The following is a 21,296-nucleotide window of genomic DNA, read 5'->3' on the forward strand; positions in this document are numbered from 1 at the left end:
TAGCGTTGCTAGCTGAGCAAGAGGGCCACCAGCGGGGAATATCAACGCTTGCGTACGCTTGGCGGGATTCGAAATCCAGGTTGTCTTCCCGTGGGTTGCCTGCTGAAATATTCAATAAAAAGTGTCATCGTCTGCTTTCTTTATTAAAGGCTTTGTTAACTCGGAGGATTGCCGCCATCGCTTCTTGTTTTTCCTGAGCGAATTCATGTTCTGCGGTGATTCTCAGCGGTGCAATGGGATCAGCCGCGCTTTAATAATGTGCCGGTGCGACACTAATCTAGAGGAGAATTTCTCCTTTTCAACAGCCCCTCCTCTACAGGAGTTTGAGTTTTACTGCTCTGTCTCGCACAGCGGTGATGGACGATTGGCCGGAGGAGGTTTCGGATGAAGGGGGCACCCCGACATGTCAACATAAAGGGATACCCTGGGATGCGTGCAGGCCAGCCGTCAGGGCGCCGTTAAACCGCCGAGAAAAATCAATCACAGAAGAAAGCCACACTATCTTGAGTTCAAAGAAGTTAACTTTGCCAAAGCAATCTGGTTTTTCAAAACGACTCGATTCTATAATCCTGCGCAAAATATATGCAGCTGGTAAAAATTCACAATGGCTTGTTTACACATGCATTTATGGAAACAGGCAGCTCACAAAAGATGAACTTGGTTGTGCAATTTCACACCTGATAGGTGGACAGGCGCTCCAGAGACTCGATTATTTGTTTACAAGCCATTAAATAGTCAATTGTCCATAAGATGTCCCCTTTAAGGTATTCTACTGCAATAAAAAGCAGCCTGAGTGATTTTCTGCACAAATATCCATCAGTGTTAGAAAAGGTACAGTACGGATTTGCATGCAACATTTCCTTTTCAATCTCAGGTATTTCTCAAGCTTCCATCCGGACAGTCAGCGTCATTATCTTCACGCTTCTCATCCATGGGACGTATTTGTCACTATATCGCCCGTGGATTCCTCCAGGCCATTTTTGTCGCTTGAACGAACTATAACGGTCGACATTCTTTAGTTACCGCCGCATAATCCTTCAATGGTGCGGCAGCACAATTTGAAGTTTATCGTAAGCTTATCATTCTTACTCCGGGAAATTGCGCCCAGCGTGTCTTAACCTCAGCCGTGAGCTCTCACCTGCGGTGACGACACGGCAGTGTGCGTTCCTGGTGAAATACATGTAAAGTCATTCATGCTTATTATAGATTACCGAGCCTATATTTTCGCTCCACTTTCTTTCCTCCCTCACCGCCGCCCAACGATTAGGAAGACGAGTTAAAGGATAACACACGCCTACTCTTGGTCGGAAGAACATCTCCGGCACAACGGATGCCCGGGGAATGTTATCAGGTCGGTCGGTCGGAGATACGCAGGCGTTCACTGGACCTCGTTTCCGACAAATTCAATTTGAACTGGACTTCATTCTGACCCTTACAGGAATTTATCTGGCTTAGGCGCAATGCCTATCAGGACACTTTGTCTTTGTCTACAAAGGCCAGATGAGATTCACTTAAGTGCGCTATACATTTACTGGTTTGATCATTTCACCTCCCTTGCAATTAAAGTCATCAAAGGCTCAACAGTTGGATGCTTCGGAAAGATTATCCAAAGCGTTTATCCTGTGCTGCGGGAGGGTCTTAATGCTTTTTCCAGATACGCTGCGTTAAAAAGAACCCAATTTGGATTAAAAATTATACAAAACATCAATTTGGGTTGATTTTTTTTTTGCAAATCGGGTCGGTCCAGCATTTTGTAGGGTGTATTGTTTTCTTCAATGTATTATATTGGTCATCAAAAATGTAAATGGCAATCAAGTCGCAAGGCTCAGGCTGATCCCATGGTTGTTATGGTAACGAAAGCATGACTTCTCATTGGCCGAACAGTATGTGTCTCATTTTCACTAAATCATAGAGTTAATTATAAAACAAAAATGAGATGTACACGGTATCCTATCATCCTTGATTCTTTGAGTATTTCGATGGACACGTCACAGGTAGGTTATTTAAATACATTGGAATTATATTTAGATTACATAAAACAAGGGGTCATAAAACGTGTATCCGTTAAACAAAGTACATCAGAAAAGCCAGAGCATCAAGACACGACATTAATTCACTCCAGTATCCATCGAAATCTGATGGCTTTTCTCTGTCTTGTTTTCACTGCAAAATTCAATCTTTCAGTGGAGGGCGTCTTTCCAGTGACACGCTTGGCATACTGATGATCCCTATCTTGCGCACCCCTCCCCCTCCCCCTCCCACACAACCCTCTTCCCTCGGCAAGCATCACCAGACAGAGAGTATATAACGCCCGTGCATATATTATTCATACACCTGAACGGAATGTGGTTAAAAAAAACCACATCTGTCTTCCTGCTTCATGCAGGGACTTCTCGCTTGTAGCATTTTTCCCACTCCTCCGACTTCTCAAATATTCAATAATGTATAGATGGACATATAAGTCCAAAAAGAGCCCGATAGAAATAGAAGGAGGAGCGGTGACTGCAGCACACTGCTGCTGCTGGATTGTGGCGGAGGGGCTACAGAGAAAGTTTGCCCTTGGAAAAAAATGAGGACGAGCAGTCGGAACTAGGCTGAATAGAATTCCCGTGCGGACAAGCGGTACTTATAGAATGCACATCTGCAGAAAGAGACAAAGCACATTGCATCATTGTTAGATGAGGTCACTAAAAAAAGTAATTCAAGCATATACAGCGACAAATATAACCTCACGTTAGAATTATGTCATATTTTTTCTTGGTCTTTGTTTTACCACTAGAGGCACCAACTAGCATTGTGAGCTCACAGACTTGGGCCTGGTGATAATTTGGATTAAGTAACTCCGCTGTGCATCATTATACCCACGAGGCGAAAATCTATATTTAGAATTTAGAAACAAATCTATTGCATTCTAATGTCAGTCATGAGGATGGTACGTGGTTGAGTGGTAACGGTTAGCCACCTAAGAAATAAAATAAAGCCATCAAAAAGATGGCTCGGAGCTCTATTTACGGGCCTGTCCAATGATGTATGCATTAACTACGTCCTTTGAGAGCGGAGGGAAGGCCCATTTTAATGGAAAAGTCTTCTGTGCGTTTCATCTCTTCAATGGCGGGCCCGCAGTCCCGGCTGACCTCGCCCGTCTCAGCCGAGCGGTGTTATCACCAAAGACGCGAGCGGCTTTGCTATCATGGCCTCGCCATGCAGATAACAACAGTTGGGATGCCGTTTGCCCTTGGGAAAGGGGGGCAGGTTGGGGGCGGGTAAGGTTAGGGATGCAATAACTAAGTACGAATGTGGAAGAAAATAAGCTTCCACTTGCAGTTGGGTTTCCTTTCAAATTGCTGCTCACCATAACTTAACAAAAAGAAACTTCTGCACTCGTGAGTCAACTCCTGATGAATGATTGGCTTCTTTTTCTAAACATAGACACGTCTCAATTGTGCTGGAGGAAGAATAAAAGAAAAGAAAAAAAGGCTTTTCTTTTGGAGCAAGAGGTAGAAAATACAAAGTGGCAACGTCTTATTTTCGTTATTCAAATTGTGCAACCTTTGCATAAAAGACACTTTGATTACATGAGAGGCAAAAGAGAAACAAAAGAAAAACAAGCTGGAACTTTTCAAATGTTTGTCCGGCTCGGTGGCGCACTAAAGAATAGCTGGCGCTGATTTATTTTTAAGGCGTGTTACTATGTCGCGATTGTTGTGTTGGACTCGGGCTGATTTATATACGTTGGCAGCAAGGTGTTTGTTGACCTCACATTTTGGCACGCTCAATAAAGACAAGCTCGTAGACTGACAGGAGCTTTCCCTCGGGGCGCGTGATGTACACAAGCCGCTATTTCAGAGGCTGAAGTCGAAAAACGTTGACGTCTGCTGCTGAATTGGCACAAAATGATTCCATTCGGACTCGTTTGATGGACAAAATATATTTTTTCCAAAAAATCCTTAATTTAATGAAATAAACAAAAATGCTTAGAAAACTACTTTTTTTTACATCTTAAAAGTACTACAAGTGAAGCAATATCTTTTTTTTTAAGTTTTCAGAGTTCTTTTTCATTTTTTTATTTTATTTTTGATACAGAAAATGGAAGGTCAAACACAAATTGTTTTACGCTCACGACAATACTTGATCCATTTCCACGAACGTGACATCCGCCAGTCATGTAATCCAACACGCTTCTATTTTGGTGCAGTCATCGGGACGACTCGATTGCCTCGGATTAAGAAAGCTCCAAGTGGATCCTTTGGGCATCTCGCACCCTGTCAACATCCCAGCAGCAGGCGGGTGCTCCATTTTTACCCACCAGTGCCCGTTTTGTGGCCTCCCCAGCCGTCTCCCGCTTTTTTCCAAAGGTGGCTAAATTTAGCTTGGTTCCTTGCATGCGCCGAGCGCAGCCCCAATTCCCAAAGCCATTTATTTCCACTGCCACAGCTGACAGGAATTAATCTGAGATATAGCTCTTTTTTTTTTTTCTTTTTTTTCACGCCGACCCTCTCTATACCAATTATGCGCGTGTGCATAGAAAGACAGAAAGGAAATGAACACGTCGACTCCCTTCGGGCTCACGTAGACCTTTTTTTTTTTTTTTTTAAATAAAAAACAATTTATTTCAATGCTGAGAAAGAAATTAAAAGTATCAAAAGCACACTTTGATGGCTTATTGAGTTTGGTCGGCTGCAAAGGACGCTGACATCCCTGCGGCTTGACCTTCTTTGGTCTCGTGGCTTGAAAACATTTGGCCCTAACCCGAAGCTTTTTCCTCTTTGATCGGCGTGTCAGCGGGAACGTTTTAGACGGGAGGCGGGAGGAAGTCAAGTAAACCGTGGTCTTGCTTACAAGCGACTCCTGTTCCCAATCACAACTTCATATAATAAATCCCCTCCAAAACATCAGCATATTAACAATAGTTGACACATTTGAACGTTATCGCTGCCTAACGAGCCGGTGTCCAATTAACAGCTCCGCCGAGAGCCCTCGCTTATAGCGCTAACGTTCCGCTTGACGATTTCATAACGGCGTGGCGGGCGTTGGGAGACTATGGGAAAGCACGGCGCAACAAAACCAGGCGTTACAAGCATTCCCCAACCGGCGACGCGTAGGATTTTGTGCGTGACGTGGCCACGACGGCTTACGGTAATTAAAAATAAATCCACGGGGCAGCAAGGCCTTGTTCGTTCGGCGTCAATGCTTTAATACAAACGGCAAGATTGGAACAAACAATGGAGCAAAGGTCGCTTTCTCCCAGCTCGCAAATTGATTGCTTACGGCAGGAACATTTTTGAAGGTTACATGGAAATTCCGGTGCTGCTTGTAGATTGCATCTGCTTTCAGATCTTATTCAGTTGTCCTTTAAATAACGCACACGCAACAAATCGAAAGCACACCGGATGCTTCATTATATAAAGATCTTGGATAAAATCTAAATCAGCCGTGAAGACAGCCGCCAAGCTCTTTGACATGAAAGTCGTCACGCACCACGAAAGGATCCCGCTACAAGTTGAGATCAGAGGAGCTTCTCATTGGAGAGGCGCTGAGCTACAAGGCTCGACGCCAACCGCCGAGGCCCTGAGGGACGCCGGCTCTAAAACGCTCACTCCCACCGCCTGCTTTCATGCACGAACGCCACAGAAGCGTAAACCGACTCGGCCGTGGATGAGCGAGAACATCCTTAAATTTTCAAGTTGAAGCGGAAACAGAATTATTCATCAGAACAATTCCACGGAACGCGCGGAAGATCCCGAACGGGAAGCCGTAAGGGGGGGGTTGGTCTTTTGATTCTTTGCGCAAGGAAAGCGATGAATAAACGCTACACGCGGTGTCATCATTTGTTTTGCGGTAGGTCGGTTTCGGGACTTGGACTTGGTAGAGCCCGTATCTTTGATGGCGCCTCCAGAGAGGAGGTCAAGGTGACCCCTGGCAGAGTTTTGATTAAGATCCAAAGATTTATCTGAGGAAAAGCGCTCAGCTTTCCAGCCAGAGCTCCCCATTGGAAAGTAAAAGCGTTGAACCAAGTGGCTCTTCTGTTCCACCGTGAAATTATGCAAGAGGAGCACATATACAGATAGTTATTTCCTGGCGTAAACTGCACTCCAACCACTTCACGTGTCACAAAGCGTAAACATTGGGGAGTACGACTTGCCGCAGTGGCACAGACCCAAGTGGAGAAGATGATTCGCCAGACCGCTGAGGTGGTCCTCACTCATCCATTTGCGTTCCGACAATGGAATGATGTCATCCGCGTTTCCGCTAATCAACACTTTCATTCAGGCACGGGTGAGGCATCGTCTTTCAGACACCTACACACGCATTAGCAGCCACCAGGCCCTTCTCGCGCAGTCCGCTGGCTGCAGTTGCCATGGTAACGCCCGCCTCTCCTCCAATAGGACGCTAGGAGCCGACGGGGGTGGGGTGGGGGGTGGGGGGGGACTCTAATACTGAGGCAGGTGGAGATGCCGACAAGGACACTCGAGTGTTGTTTTGCAGAGCGACGCGGGGTCCTGTTTACGACCTCGCAGGGTTTGGCTAGCGACGAGCTACGCGCTGTAAATAACACACGCTGCAAAACTAAAAGGAATCCTTATTTAGTCTCTTAAAGCGTGATTCATGGACAAAGTTTATAGTGTATTAAAACAAAAACACAAAAAAAACAGAGTGTGCAGTTTACGCCGGTGCCCAGTGGCGGGATACATATTGATTGTGCCATACTTGCATATATTTTTTGGGCTTGTTTTGCTGATGTGTCATAACATCTTTCAGGATGGAGTAACTCAACTGCAAGTTTGCTTGCTGCTCACTGTTACGTATTTTTCTTGACTGACTTTGAATTGTCTGGTCATCAAATCCATCATTTGGACGCAAACTCCATGAATTAATTTCAAATGGAAATTAAAAACCTGGACTGAGCCTATTCATTCTTGGGGGCGGGCTTACATAAACAAAGATGGCAGGAGTGCGAGAAAGAAGATTGGAAAGCCCCTTCATGCTGACCTCCGTCAGACGGTAATGACGGCCGGACACTTTTCAGCACTGATAGGCAACGCACACACGAGCACACGCATGGACATTATCACCGACACACACACACACACAATTATTTTTAGCACACTTCCGCCACCCTGCTGAGCATCTGTTGCATGTCAAGGAGACGGCGAGAAAGCAAGAAAACATTTCTTCCTTAAGAATGACCAAAATAAATGTGACGCAGCAACATAACACCTCACAGAATATTTTTTTTTGCATCATTGGATTCAACAGTCAATCAAGCATGAAAAGAAACAACCCTGGGGGAGGTACTAACTTTAAACAGCTCTGGACCGCGAGCATAAGTGAAAAAATCTGAAGCCGCAGCTTTCAAACTGTAACGTCTCATTGGGAACACATAACATTCCAGTCGCTGTGGTCACTGCGCTGACTTGACACAAAGAAATGCCAGAAAAAAAAAACATGCTGTTGCCACACACTCCCGAGGAATGACGATGAGGCGCGCAATGCTTTCGGAACCGCAACAGACGCCGCCACGCTCGGTTTATCTGCGCGCTCAAAAGGCCGCTGCTGATAGCAGGAGGGCCAAGTGACCTAAAAAGAGTGATAAGGAGGCCAAATGACAGACTTGTCTAGACATCAATACAAAGCTTTGCACACGGATGCACTTAGATATTTGTGTTTTAGCGGATGATTACACAAAATGGGCAGCATTTTTTTTTTTTTACTGCAAAAATGTAACATTCCAGGAATAAAGGAACAATTTTGAGCATTATGATTTCTTTCATGTAAAAATTTCAAATGTTCTTTCATATTAACAGGAAGCTATTGAACATCAAACCACCATTTTTTCTGGGAACTTGATAAGAAAAGTCATGATGGACTAAAACATGAAGAAGTTTTTAAATGCTGAGTTTTACTCAACGAAACGAAAAAACAATTTTACGAGAACAAAGCCATCATTTGAGTGAGCGCTGGCAGTTAAAAAGACAATGTTGCTTGTGTGTTTCTTTTCCTCGTCCAATTACAACGTTCACGTTGAATTTATTTGTCTCACAAATGTCTTTTTTCCCGCTTCACATGTGAATCTGGAGACGGCTGGTGCCAACATCTCCTTGGGCTTTATTTCCTGGAATTGGAGCTAAACGTGAGTGAGTCACAAAGAGCAACGACAGTCACCAGGGAAAACAAAGCCTACACGCACACACACAAAAGGAAAAAAAAAAACAACCCAGAGCAGATTAGATGTTGTATTGCTGTGGAAGCTCTTGGGAGATAAGTCACAAAGAAAATCCTATTCCTTTTTCCCTTTGCGTTCTGTGTGCTTTTGTTTTTCTCTTTCTGCGTGGCATTCTCGCGTGCGCCCAATTGAATCGGTTTTGTTTCATAATAATGACAACTTGTTATGCAATCGCAGAGGCCATTGAAAGCCGGGCTCTTGAACGGGACCGAAACTGGATGCTAGAGGTTAAATGTACAACTTCTTTCTTTGGAGGTAAGAAAAGAAAAAAAAGATTCAATGCCTCAATCATTTGAGAGCAAGTACACCATAGTGTGGCCCCAGAGGCCTTTTAACATCTTTAGAGGACTCTTTGTCATGTGAACGCTGATAAGGTCGCACTCTGCCACTTCTTAATTGAATGCTGCACCCAATAAGTCCTTATCTCCTAAATGCAAAGCCTATCAAAGCAACGACATCAGACATCACACCAGACCCCCTCCCATTTATCCCAACTCTCGAAAAACTCAAGTATCACAAGGATCAGCGCTTCTGAATCATCTCAAGAGAAAAAACTCGGCGGCTGTGATCCCTAATGGCTGCCACGCTCAAATCAGTCCAGCACACGAGTTTGGGAGAGAACTATAGTGTGGCGCTTTGAGATAAGAGTAGGCAAATCTTAAACATTGCTTCAAAAGAGGCTTCAGGCTATTTATGCTACATTTTAGCTTTCCGATTGATCTTAAAGCTAACGCTAAGTGATCAAGGAATGAAAACAACTGATGTATGACGGATTTTTTTCTGACAACTGAATAAAAAGACACTTCAGTTGTGACATTTTTCTAAGGGATCACACATGTGCGTGCGGTTCCGTAAAGTGCCGCTGGAAGGGAAACGGGAAGACAGAAGAGTGTCGTTTTCCTCCTATGCAGCTTATTAAAAATGTTTCAAAAACACCAGCAGCTTAAGAAAGGCAAGTTCTTACCTTCATGGTGATATGAAGAGGTCGCAAAGGACGGCGGGCACACATGGAAGAAACAAAAAAAGCAAAGCTGTTAAAAACAAAAAACTTTTTCGGACGATCAACAAACCACCACAGACGGTTCATTACAGGACGGCAAGTTTTTTTTCAAAGCCGCAAAAGGGCAAGAGGTCCGGTTTTAAAGCCTTTTTCTCCTCCAACCAGCTACAATAATTATGTATCTCCACAACTCAAAACAAAATGATGCGGATGAAAAACCACAAGTTCATCTGAAACCTGTTTTGCCAGCTCGAGTCACAAAGAGGTCAGACGGAATCCTCGTACGACTTCCGATAGTGGCTTTCTGAACACAGCGGTGTTAAAGGTTACGCTGCAGTCCTGAATATTAAACACCGATTAAAAGCAGATATCAAATTTGTCTTCATATAACCGTCATTTGAAAACGACTGTGACTAAAACTAGCAAGCTGTGGCAAATGGCAAAGCTAATTGCGTTAAATGGCAAATGTTTCAAATTAGAAATGAAAACGACCCCATTTTGTTTCTTAATGCATCACCCCGAAGACAAAGCAGCGCCGGAACATATTTGTTTACTTCATATCTGTAAACACAGGCACAAGTCAAACGGCGTTGTTCCGGAATCTCAGCTGAACCCAAAAGTCAAATCAAACTGATGATACATTTCTCTCTCAGACTTGAAATTTCAGTACAACCTTGCAAAGATTTTTGAGGAGAAAAAGTTTTTACAGTCGGGGAGCTTGCTTTTTACAGTATGTTTTCCAAGGGGAGGATCACTGTCTTCCAAGTGAGCATATTTTTGCCTTAGCTCGGAAGACAGCGCTGCTACAGAAATGGATGTCGTAGGCATTTTAGAAGCCATTTTGTTCCCACTGGAAATCATGTTGGAGGGTCAGAAGGCCCCACGGGGCGCCGCAAGGATCGATATTCAACCCACTTTATCTTTCATTTGAACTGTTGCTGACTGCGTGGAATATTGCTTTTGGGCATGACTTTCAAAGTTCCGTCAGTGTGACTATCGCCGGCCTTCGGTTCTCATTGATAAAACTCAACAGCTAACTTTAGCTCACATGCAGAGGAGAGCAACGGCCTGATTATGGGACATATTGATTATTTTGTTTAGAAATGAATTTTGAATTTTTTTCATACCAAGATAATACATACAAACTAATATATAATACAAATGTGCTGTTCTATAGACATATTCTCATTTTGGGCATTAACTTGGCCCCCTCAAGCGAGACCAGTCAAAAAAAAAAAAAAATCTGCCCGATGCCAGCATTCGAGTGAAATAGCAAAGGGGAAAAAAAATTCTAAGCATTCATGTAGGAAATTACAAGTTCAACTGCTATTTAAAATAGCGAAAGCCTTGGCTGCTTCCTGACAATTTATCTTATTAAAGGCCTTTGTTGTAGTGCACTCCAAACCAGCATTTTATGTCATTAAAAAAATTATAAAACAGGTACGACGCTAAAATGTCCGTGAGCTGCACTTTAAGCACACTGCAGTCTCTTCACACTTGGTATTTCATTGAAATTTTATTGATTGTTTTATCTGCATTTTCTTCGGGGAGAAAAGTGCCATTACGAGCAATTACCGATTCCCTGACTTATGAACGGGAACTTTTGAATGGCGTACAGCTGCGTACAGCTTATTTGAAGTCATAACCGCTTGCATTATTCAAAATCCCGCTCTCTGATGAGTAATGTCTCCCTGAATAATTTAACTCGACAATTTTGCCACAGTCTTCTTGATTGGCCTTTTAATATCACATTCTTTTTTTTCCTCCCCCTCCCAGGCAATAATTGGAGCCCATTCATAGTTGCTTTGAGAAGAACCTTTCTTGTGTTTCCATCTTTTTTAACGATAGTTCCTGCGTCAGCCCAAAAACAGCCTGTGTCGTCGCAGGATGCCATCCAAACCACCACAGGGTGTTTCTCGAAAAATGAGCCATCATAATGAGGTATCTCCAACCGTGATTTGTAACAGGACAACTTATCATGCTGACTTGGTGCAAGATCTCACCAATTTAATCGTTGTAGCCGAGACGATTGCCTCAAACCCGCAGGACTGTTCTGTTGCCAGTAGGGGGGGGCGGACAAATCAGACAGAGCCTCCCTTTTGCCATTAGCGCGAATAGCGGACTAGCCCTTAGTTTGTCATCTCCTAAAAACTCAGACGGAAGTACAGAAGATTCTCGTTCTGACCGATCTGTGTGACAAATTTGGGGATGTGAAGAGGAAAACCAAACTGAGATGTTTGCAAGAGTGCATAATCCCGGGTTTACAGCAACCCTGCGGTATGCAGTAGATATGGCCTTCTCCAAAATACATTTGTGGACATGTTGATTATATTTCTGGAATTGTCTGAGTGGGTGTTCGTATCACCGGGGGGATAGAGGGCGAGATGTCATCTTGTCACGAGTTGAAGTGCAGGAAGGGAGCCCGAGTCGACAGAGACGAGTCCCGGGAGCGATCCAAGGTCTCGCTCATGAATATGAATGACGCTGGAGGGAGCCGCTGTGTCAGACAGGCAAACAACCAATGCAGCATTGGCACATTTCCATAGACGGATCGGCAGCCAGCCGTGACAGCGCCGCCGTCTCCGGCGCAGGTGATTGAGTCGGCGTTTTCACACCCAAATGTAGCCGACCGGCCGGCTTCAATGATAAACAGGGGGGACGTGGCCAACGGTGCCTGAAATAGATACACAGATCCATTACGGAGAAGCTCGGCTCTTTCCGTGTATGGATCATTACTAAGCCATATCGCACAAGGTATAATGGCTGGTGACAAAACTGGTTTCATATCCTTGTCCAGGGATGGACATACAAATAATCAGTTCTCCAGAAGTCTTGTCTTCGTTAGGGTAGCAAGTAGCCAATCCCAGCCGAGTTGACAAGTAGCAGAGTCCACCATTTTTAGATTTTGGGACAATAGCCCGTGCACGCGGCGCTATCAGCGACACGCCAGTCATTGTATCTTCCTACACGTGTGTTGGACCGGATCACTGACCAGCCTTCTTCCAGTTGAATGAAGAGATTTATTTTGTCATTATAACATTTATCTGTGGGTGGTTTTGTTCTCGCTTCCGCTCATATCCTCCTCTGTTCCTTCATCCTCTCTTGAGAATGATATTAAAGCTTTTTTGCATGTATTTGTATGTGCCACTTTCTTTGAATGTGCCTTTTTATTTTGGGACCAAAACACACAATGGTTTGCCTAATCTGTATGTGGGCCACAGACAATTGTTTTATAAATCTGAATAATCCAGGAAGAGTCCTTCAATTGTTTTTCTTACGTGGACATACGAATACCCAATTCGATCAGAGCCTAGATGTTAACCTACTTGGATGGGCGAGCGATCCAAGAACTCTAAACAAGGAAAAAGTTGGGACCATGAATTTCCATTCACTAAAAGAAGCTGTCCGAAGCTTCTGACCAAACCGGGGAAGCTTTTATATGTTGTGACTAATGGCCTGACAACTATATCCAAGTGAGAGACAACCTCGGGCAAATACCAGCGGAGGTACTTTGTCAAAAACAGACAAGCCCTAAAGGGAAGTTGCCTGTTGTAAAACAAGACTTCTCGTCACAGAGTGGCTGGAGGACAAGTTGTAACATCCGGAATACTGGCGGAAAAAGATGATGCATGGACCTGCGACCGGTAGATGGGTGATGGGGTAGAGCCACCAACATGGTGATACCTAGCATGCTAACTGATCGACCGCGCAATACTGTCATTTTCAGTGAAGTCATTGGTAGACAGGACAGTTATGCAATGCCTGGGATTGTTGAATTGACACGCCATGTATAAAAATTCCCAATTAGGACAGTCAATCTTGAATATTCTCAAATTCCGAGACATGAAATTTACATAAGGAAAGTGCTTCTTTTAAAAGAGGCAGTGATGGATTATTGAAAAGGCTTGTCCAAAAAGTAATACATCCTGAAGTTTGTGAAACTGGGGAAAAAAAGGTGGTTGGGTTTGAAAAGTTGGGCCTAGAACATTAGTTGGAAATAAATAGTGGGTGGGATCTGTATTAGCATAATTAATACATTCCTATGCTCATACATAAAAAGTTTTGACATTTTAAAAGAAAGATTTTTCTCTGTATTTACAAACAAGACACATTTAGCGGCGTGAAAAATGAACTCCTGTTTGCGGACTAAAGCTATCATGTTCCGATGATGACTTATTGATCGGGTCTATTATTTTTTTTCAATACTTTCGTGTGATGAAGAGCATAACATCAAATTGGCCAAACGATAAATGAAAAGACTTCATTTCATCAGCACAGGTTTAGTACTGAGGAAGCGGAGCGTTTCAAAATAAACTCGATGTGATTATTAGCGGGGATTTACAGGCCTGCCGAAGGTGTCGCGCTTACGTTTTGCCACGTAAACCGCAACCTCGTTCTCACCGAGTATTTACGAGGTGTAACAAAGAAGCTGCTTGGCAAAGAGCCGATGACACGGGCATATGTTTTCCACGCTTACACATATCTGAGGAGCAGCTTGGTGGCGTGGGAGGGCGAAGTATGCTAGTAGCTGTTGTTGGGGGGGCACCACAGACGAAGATCCAAATGGTTTCTCAACAGTTTTGGTGCGGTTGTCCAGACTGGTTCTGCGTAAAAGAAGCTAAGCTAGCCAAACTGGTTGACGTGATGTGAACATAAAGCACCCGCAGTCGCCCGACGACCGGTAGACGCTAGCAGAATCGTTTCAACGTCTACTTGCTGTTCGTTTATCTTTGGTGTCGTACCCGTCGACACGTCACGCTTATTTACGCAAACAAAAGCCCCCGAGGCATCTTCCAGTTTGGCCGCATTCCTGTGGCTAAAACTGATGTCGTCCGGGTGAATCGGCAGTACGTCAACTCGTCGACCCCTCGGCCTGGCTTTATCTCCTGTGCAGCTTTTTGTCCGGGGAAGAAGAAGAAACACAAGACGCTGGTCAAATGGGTCTCCCAGGCACTCTTCCACAATGCGCCATCTGGCTTTCTGCTTCTTCGGCCATCGTAAGTGCTGAGTTGGACACGGGCTCTTCCCAAGTCTCTGTCCATCAGGCTTGGAAACAATGTAAATCCTTGGTGTGTCAATATGACAAACACATGGCCGTCCGTCCAAGATGCTCGTTTGAACAGATGAGCCACATGCTGCTTTACAAACTTTCAAGATAAAAACTCCAACCAAGGCTTTAATTTGTTTTTTGAACTGCAACCTGAATGGGCCATTTTCTAACTTGCTGAAATCTCTCATTAAAGATTGTCATATAGCAAATCTTACAAGCCGGTGAGTTGTGAGGTCTTGAGGTCACGGAATGAAGTCAAGGTAGCAGTCCATAATTACAAAACTATTGCCAGCAAGTCACACACAAGCAAATTAATGAAAAGGACTGATAGCCTGCCTGGCAGGGGTATTAATGATCTAGAAAATAATAATATAGCCCAGTGAGATAAAATATAGACGTGGAGGAAAAATGTCATCAAGCATCTTTATGACGACCCATGAATGCCATCTTGCACTTTTATTCAACATGCAGTGCTGAAGAAGGACTTATTTGTCCTGCAGCCTCATGGCCGTCAGTTGGAGCGAGGCTGCAGGTGTAACCCTCCGTCAAACCCCTAATGTGACGTTGTCATGGCAACGCGCCGGGTAGCTTATCAGACAACGCGGGCGCCATAAAAGTGATGTACGACCGCGAAGGCGCAAACTGCAAACGGGATAGGCCGCACAAAAAAAAAAAGGGAAAACGACAGGACCGCAGCGGCGGATCGCGGCAGCCGGGGAGATGATTTAAATGGTGATTAAAAAGAGCGGCAACAGATTATTTGTCATCCTCTCGCAAGCAAATATGTGTTTGTTTTGGCGAGGGAAAAAAATAAAATCAGACTTGACACTAGACAAGTTGGGACGAAGAAATGTGAAAATGGTTTTGCAGAAGCTAAGATGTTTGTGAGCGTTGAAACTGTAATAAGTGGTTGTTTGAAATACCCAATTTGATTTATTTCATGGTTAGTTTGATGGTAAACGGAAACAGAAAAACTCTTGGTATCTCAAGGCACCATTATGAGCGCTGACTAGCAGTGACGGGAAATTTTTCCTTGCAACAACGGCAAAAGCAGCTCTTAGCTTCTTAGAAAAATATTAATGTTTCACGCTTGACCAAATTCAAATTCAAACGACTCGAGTGAGTGATGGATTGGATTGAGTTTATTTTTTTTTTTTCCTTTTCCCTCCGTCCTGCCAGGGAATGCCATGTTCCATCTCAAGATTGTTAATGCAGACTGGGCTTTCTCTGGCACATTTTGCTTATGCAAATGGCGCATAGCTGAATGATGAGAGCCACGACTCAGGCTGAAGGCTTTTGACCGTTGACAGCTCCTTTCCCTACGTCTGGAAAAGTCAACAGTGGACAAAAGAGGAAGGGAAGATAAGGAATTTGCAGATATCGACTACTGTGGAGTCATTTGTCGCTTGTCACGAAACCAAATAAATGTGGGGAAAAACACTAAAGAGCGCCTCATTGTTCAGGTCACGATTGCTTTAATTTAGCAAGGACAACGGCGCTTTTGCTGAGAGATCGTTCTGCAAATATTCGCATTGGAGCCTTGTGTTCTCATTTAAAAAAAAGCTCATTTTTTTAGTTCCCTGACAATGAGTTAATGTCCAAATGGTAAAGAATGCACTTATGTTGTCAGGAAAGGTGCTGAGTCAGCGTTCGAGCTGCAGCCGCCATAACGAGCGTTCAGGAGAAATACACTTTGCCGCCTTCTGCAATGACTTAGCACTTTCTTCGCTCTGCAACCATTAAAGGTAGAAAAATGTACACGCGTGTGGAGATGGGCTATCAAAACAAATATTCAGTTGGCAGGGGAAGTAGGAAACAGAATATAGCCATCACAGTCAGTAAGATTTTATTTTTCTGGAACCGTACAGCAATTTTTTTGTCCCTTATCATATTTGCAATTGCCCAAGTTGGCCTGATTGTAACTCCAGCCCTGGTGAAAGAGGGCAGGTCCAGGCCAAGACAAATACGGAAGGAGGCAAAGAGTGACTACGAAGCCTTGGTGGACTCGTGCAAATAAACGCATAGCCAGCAGGAAACAAAAGCCATCTCGCCCACTATGAAAAATAAACGCCACCGGGTGAAAGGCACACAAACGCAACACACCTCCGGCATTTCCCAGCCTCTTCGTTTCACAGGAGCTTTTTTTTTTTTTTTTTTGCCAACTTCATGTTTCTGATTCAAGCAACGTTATGGTAATACGCCGGCGTTATCAGATGAAGCTCCACCAGGAGAGTATCTTAAGAGATACCGATATAAATTACCGTACTTTTGTCGGATTTGGCAAATACAAAAGCAGAGCCTCAAAAATCGTACAAAAACGATCGATTCATCGTAACATCTTAAACGGATTGACCTGTATTCATATTTTTGTCAATGGTGTCAAAATGCTAATGAGTCATCTTCATAATGGTTGCTAAATTCACCGCTGACCTCTATGAGCATAAACAACAGGGGAGGGAATTAGGAACATCTTTGGGAGCATGTTCACGTGAACCTCAGTAACCTGTGGCAGCTGCAAGAGTTCACATTCCAAGATAGAGGAATGGGTCCTCCCTCCAATTCTCCATCTTGCATCCACCATATAATTCAACACTCTTACAGGACCGGAGAGGTGTTTGTGCGGTGTGCTGATAACATCCGCCGTCGTTTCCGCACCGGAGGTTTCACTACATCTTATTAGCCGCGGCTGAAAAAGATGAATGCGCCGCCGTTGCAGTTTCCTCGGCTCCCGAAGAAATAAATAGCGAACCTGCGAGCGCTTATTAGAGTCAGCAAACGATATTATTTTGCCGTTCCGAGGAGGGGATACGTGAATGTCAAGTCGACTTCAGGTGGTTGCAAGATTTAGCGCTTCAATGAAGGTTGCTATTGAATTGATGCGTGTGGCACGCTAATCCATGTAGGCGTGCATCCTTGAAAGGCGCTATATAAATCCAAGTTATTAGAGCTCCAGCACCAGGCGCTGAGAAGGTTCTCTGGGAATCGCTGTTTGTCATTTTTCTTACAATGAAAGGATCACCTCATTAAAATTGTTTCCACTGGCTTTACCGATTCACAGGTTTGGCACAAAATTGCTGATGAATGTGGACGGATTGGCTGTTTTTAGGCAGACCTGAAAGAGGCCCAAAATTAAAATAATCCTTTCTCCCACCAAAAGTGCACTTTGAAGCTATTTGAGGTACTCTAATGTGTTTGAGGGTTTTTAGGGCACGACACTTATTTTTCTCTCTGCCTTGCCACTGACCTGTAAATTGGCTGAACTTCAAAAATGGCACAAAAAAACAATTGTCTTCTTCAAAAGTGCGAGTTGAGGTTCTCGATGGTCCTCGGCTTTAGGTTTGAAAAGGTTTTGGGCCTAAATATTAGCCAATTATTCTAGGCAAGATGTACAAAGGTGATTTTAGCTTTCCTCAGTTTTCCCACCAAATTTGTCAGTTTTAATCTCATGATTCACAAAAAAAATTAGCAAGGTTGTGGAAACATTTAATTTCCAGTCTTCAATTCAATGTTGATTACCTCCTGAAACTGTTCCAACCTTTTTTTTTTTTGCCAGTTGCCCTAATTACCTAAGTGGCTACGATTTGCTTCCAAATGTGAGCGTCCCATCTCCAGGCTGTCACCGATGGAGGAAGAGTGATTATTTGTTTCCATATTCCCAAAGAAAACAATAAAAGCACGCAAGAGGTGGAGCCCCAGTGGGTCAGTCGATACGGCGCATTTGTTTGCCTTGACAGCCTCGGGTATTGATGCCGACTCGTAATTACTGCTAATTCAGTGTAGGTGGCTGTGCGATATGGATGTTTACTCAAGTGTGCAACTTACTTCCTTACATTTGAGTCACGTTTGCAAAGTGCCTTTCATAAACATCTAAGGGGCTGTGGAGCAGGTAATGTCTTTGTGAAGCAGCATGTGGCTCATTTTCAAACTTTGGCTTTTAAACGATTGCATGCTTTGTGGTTAACGCCGCGCTCGCTATTTTGTATGCTCACTAAACAAGCCATTTCATCTATGTTACATATTTCTTAAAACATGTCGGCCTTTGTATCAACGACAAACGCACCCGTCAAAGGTGTTGACTATTTTTTTGCCTCATGTTATTCGGGAAATGGTTGTCAATAGTTCCACTCGGGTGAGATTTCAACACCCAGCCAGGACGCTGATGATCACTTCCTCTTAAATAAAACGATGCAATTAGTGTTGGATGTGCTCCGACGGGCTGGCGAGACGTACGCTTGTGCCTCGACACAATTTCATTTGCCAAATGGACTGTGTCCAGCTGAAGCGCCACGTCTGGAACCAATGGCTGATAGTGACCCACTTAAGAGTTCCTTTGCCAGCCGAGAAAAGCTCAGAGGGGGGGGGCTTTTAATGTTCGACATATATCTATCAGCAGGAGGCACGGCGAACCGCAGGAGGGAGCATCAACGTGTATTCTGTCAAGTGAAACCGGTAAAGATCAGAAAAGTGTGAATGGTATAATATATATATTTTGTTTTTGACCTACACTTGAGTACCGTATTTTCCAGACTATAAGGCGCACCGGACTATAAGGCGCACCTTCAATAAATGGCCCATTTTAAAACTTTGTCCTTATATAAGTCAGACCGGACTATAAGGCACACCATTAATGCATCATGTCAGACTTTACTTTATAATTACTTGTTTATTTAATTACTGTTACTTTATAATCACAAAATAATGATCCATAGTCTTTTTGATTCATGATTCAGTCTTCAGCGGGCCACTTATGATTGATTTCATGACACAATGCTTCAGGCCAGTTTAAATATTATAAATATAAATATTATAATTATAACAATATAATTAGGAATTTGGTTCATATATAAGGCACAACGGACTATCTGTCGGCTTTTAAGAAAATTTTAGGTTTTTAGGTGCACCTTATAGTCCGGAAAATACGGTAAATAAATCACATAATTAAATTTTTCAACTCTGCAAACTATGAAGTCAGTGAATTACATTTCTAAACTGAACAAATTCCAGACGAAGAAAACAAATAATGTTAATGGCGAGAGTGGCAAAGGACGCAGAAGTCGGACGGGGCCGCACACTCAAAGTGAGCCAAAAGGTCTTGGAGGACACAAACTGGACATCACTTAGTCATCATCACCTCCCTTGTAAAAACCAAAGACACTCTCAACGCGTTTTGGCAAGCGTCCAGTCCGTCTCATGAGTTTATGAAGAACACGTGTTGCCTGCCCGCCGTCTATCATATCAAATCCGGCCACCCTTCATCGAACCTGCTCAGGCAACTACTTTCCAGCTCTTATTTTTAGCTCAACACGTAGTTATTTAACCTGCCTGAGTATCTGGGCGTTACCATGACAACTAAGCCTCCGCGTGTGTCAAGGTGCGCCTTGAATACATCAAATTTCTTTTCTGCCACAAATACCCAAGCGTTACATTTGATGTTAATCGTTCCGGATACGCCACGATTGGAAAGAACATCAAATCCCTGGATGGTGTGCCAACAAAAGTAAACAATGGCACCTTTAATTGTGTTCATGAATGATGCTGTGATACATGACTCCAATTAGAATGGGTTTAAGTGTGTTTTCCCCGAGCGCTTGAATCAAAGTGCGGCGAAAAGAAAAAAAGATTTCTAATGTTATTTATTCATGATTCAGTCATGTAGATCTTGCTAACAAACCGCTCGTATATTACGCTCTGATATTTTTCGTGATGCTATCAATTTAACAAAATTATTATTGAATCCGACTCTTAGCTGTTTCTTCCTAAATAAGGTCACTCCAACCAACTCAGCGTGATACACAGCAGACGAAGACCATAAAAGACCAGCAAAGCATGGCGGCAGGTCGGTGACTCAGCTAAACGGCTCTCGCTCCATTTTTTTACAGACACTAACGGCTTATGAAATTGGCGTCATATGGAATGAATGGATCCAAGGTCAGGAGGCGCTTTGAAGCTTCATACATCAGGCACGTTTCCACCTTTCCGCAAATGTTGCTTTCTTATGTCATCTCCATCAAGAGCCACTTAAAGTCTGCCATTACTTTTCCAAAAAGCGAAAAAAAAAATGTGAAGGACCCAGCAGGCTGTGGTTATTTTTATTCTGAAATGTTTGAAAATGTCACTACCTGTGGCTCGGCAAACTTCATCTTTTCAGCACTTGCGTCACTTTCTGGTTATCTGCCACCTTCTGCAGGGGTTTCAAAATGCCCAACCGCCCTTAGCTATGTTAAACATCTATTTTCCAAGCCGAGCAAGCGAGTGCAGCTCAGGTTCCTAAGGTGAACGAGTGGCGGGCCGACGCAATCTGCCGCCTTTCTTTTGGTGCACTGAGAAAACAATTGAAAAGGAAATGGGCTTCGTGTTGTCACGCTGGTTATACGTCTGAGAGCCGGCGAGGTTATCATGAGGGAAACCAGGTACAATATAGCTTTTATTTTGTTTGTTTCTCTGTTTTTCAGAAGTTATGCCTCACCAGGATGCTTGGCATTTCGCTTTCTGCTAGCATTTGCCGGAGCAGTGCAAAAAAGAGCTGCTAACTAAAATGAGGTCCCAAAACCATATATAGCGTATTTTCCGGACTATAAGGCGCACCGGACTATAAGGCGCACCTTCAATGAATGGCCCATTTTAAAACTTTGTCCTTATATAAGCCGCACTGGACTATAAGGCGCACTATTAATGCGTCATGTCAGATTTTTAATCCAACTCAAATCATTCTCCATTTTATCTTTTTTATTTCAACTTCAGATGCAATAAATTACTTTATAATCACAAAATAATGATCCATAGTCTTTTTGATTCATGATTCATAGTCTTCAGCGGGCCACTTATGATTGATTTCATGACACAATGCTTCGGGCCAGTTTAAATTTAGGAATTTGGTCCATATATAAAACGCACCGGACTATAAGGCGGCTTTTGAGAAAATCTTAGGTTTTTAGGTGCGCCTTATAGTCCGGAAATACGGTAGATAATATATAATAATTTATAATATAATAATAAAACAATGCAAGAATTCGTTTATATTT

General features: G+C 43.4%; 1 protein-coding gene across 4 annotated transcripts in view; it reads right to left on the bottom strand.

Annotated features, from left to right (window-relative positions):
• The window catches only part of ncam1a (neural cell adhesion molecule 1a), an 89,021-nt gene that overhangs the window by 31,077 nt on the left and 36,648 nt on the right, over nucleotides 1–21,296 (bottom strand). For 3 of the 4 annotated variants that reach the window (XM_088398606.1, XM_088398604.1, XM_088398603.1), the window contains exon 1: nucleotides 6,158–6,221. The exons of the other annotated variant lie outside the window; for it this stretch is intronic. In XM_088398606.1, the coding sequence (XP_088254732.1) occupies nucleotides 6,158–6,206 (49 nt within the window). In that variant the 5' untranslated portion in view covers nucleotides 6,207–6,221. Of the gene's footprint in view, nucleotides 1–6,157; nucleotides 6,222–21,296 lie in introns of those variants that run through there. 4 annotated transcript variants of the gene reach the window in all.

The sequence above is a fragment of the Syngnathus floridae genome, chromosome 15, assembly GCF_059516105.1.
Source record: "Syngnathus floridae isolate MCC-2025c chromosome 15, RoL_Sflo_1.0, whole genome shotgun sequence".
In the NCBI taxonomy this organism is placed as follows: domain Eukaryota; kingdom Metazoa; phylum Chordata; class Actinopteri; order Syngnathiformes; family Syngnathidae; genus Syngnathus; species Syngnathus floridae.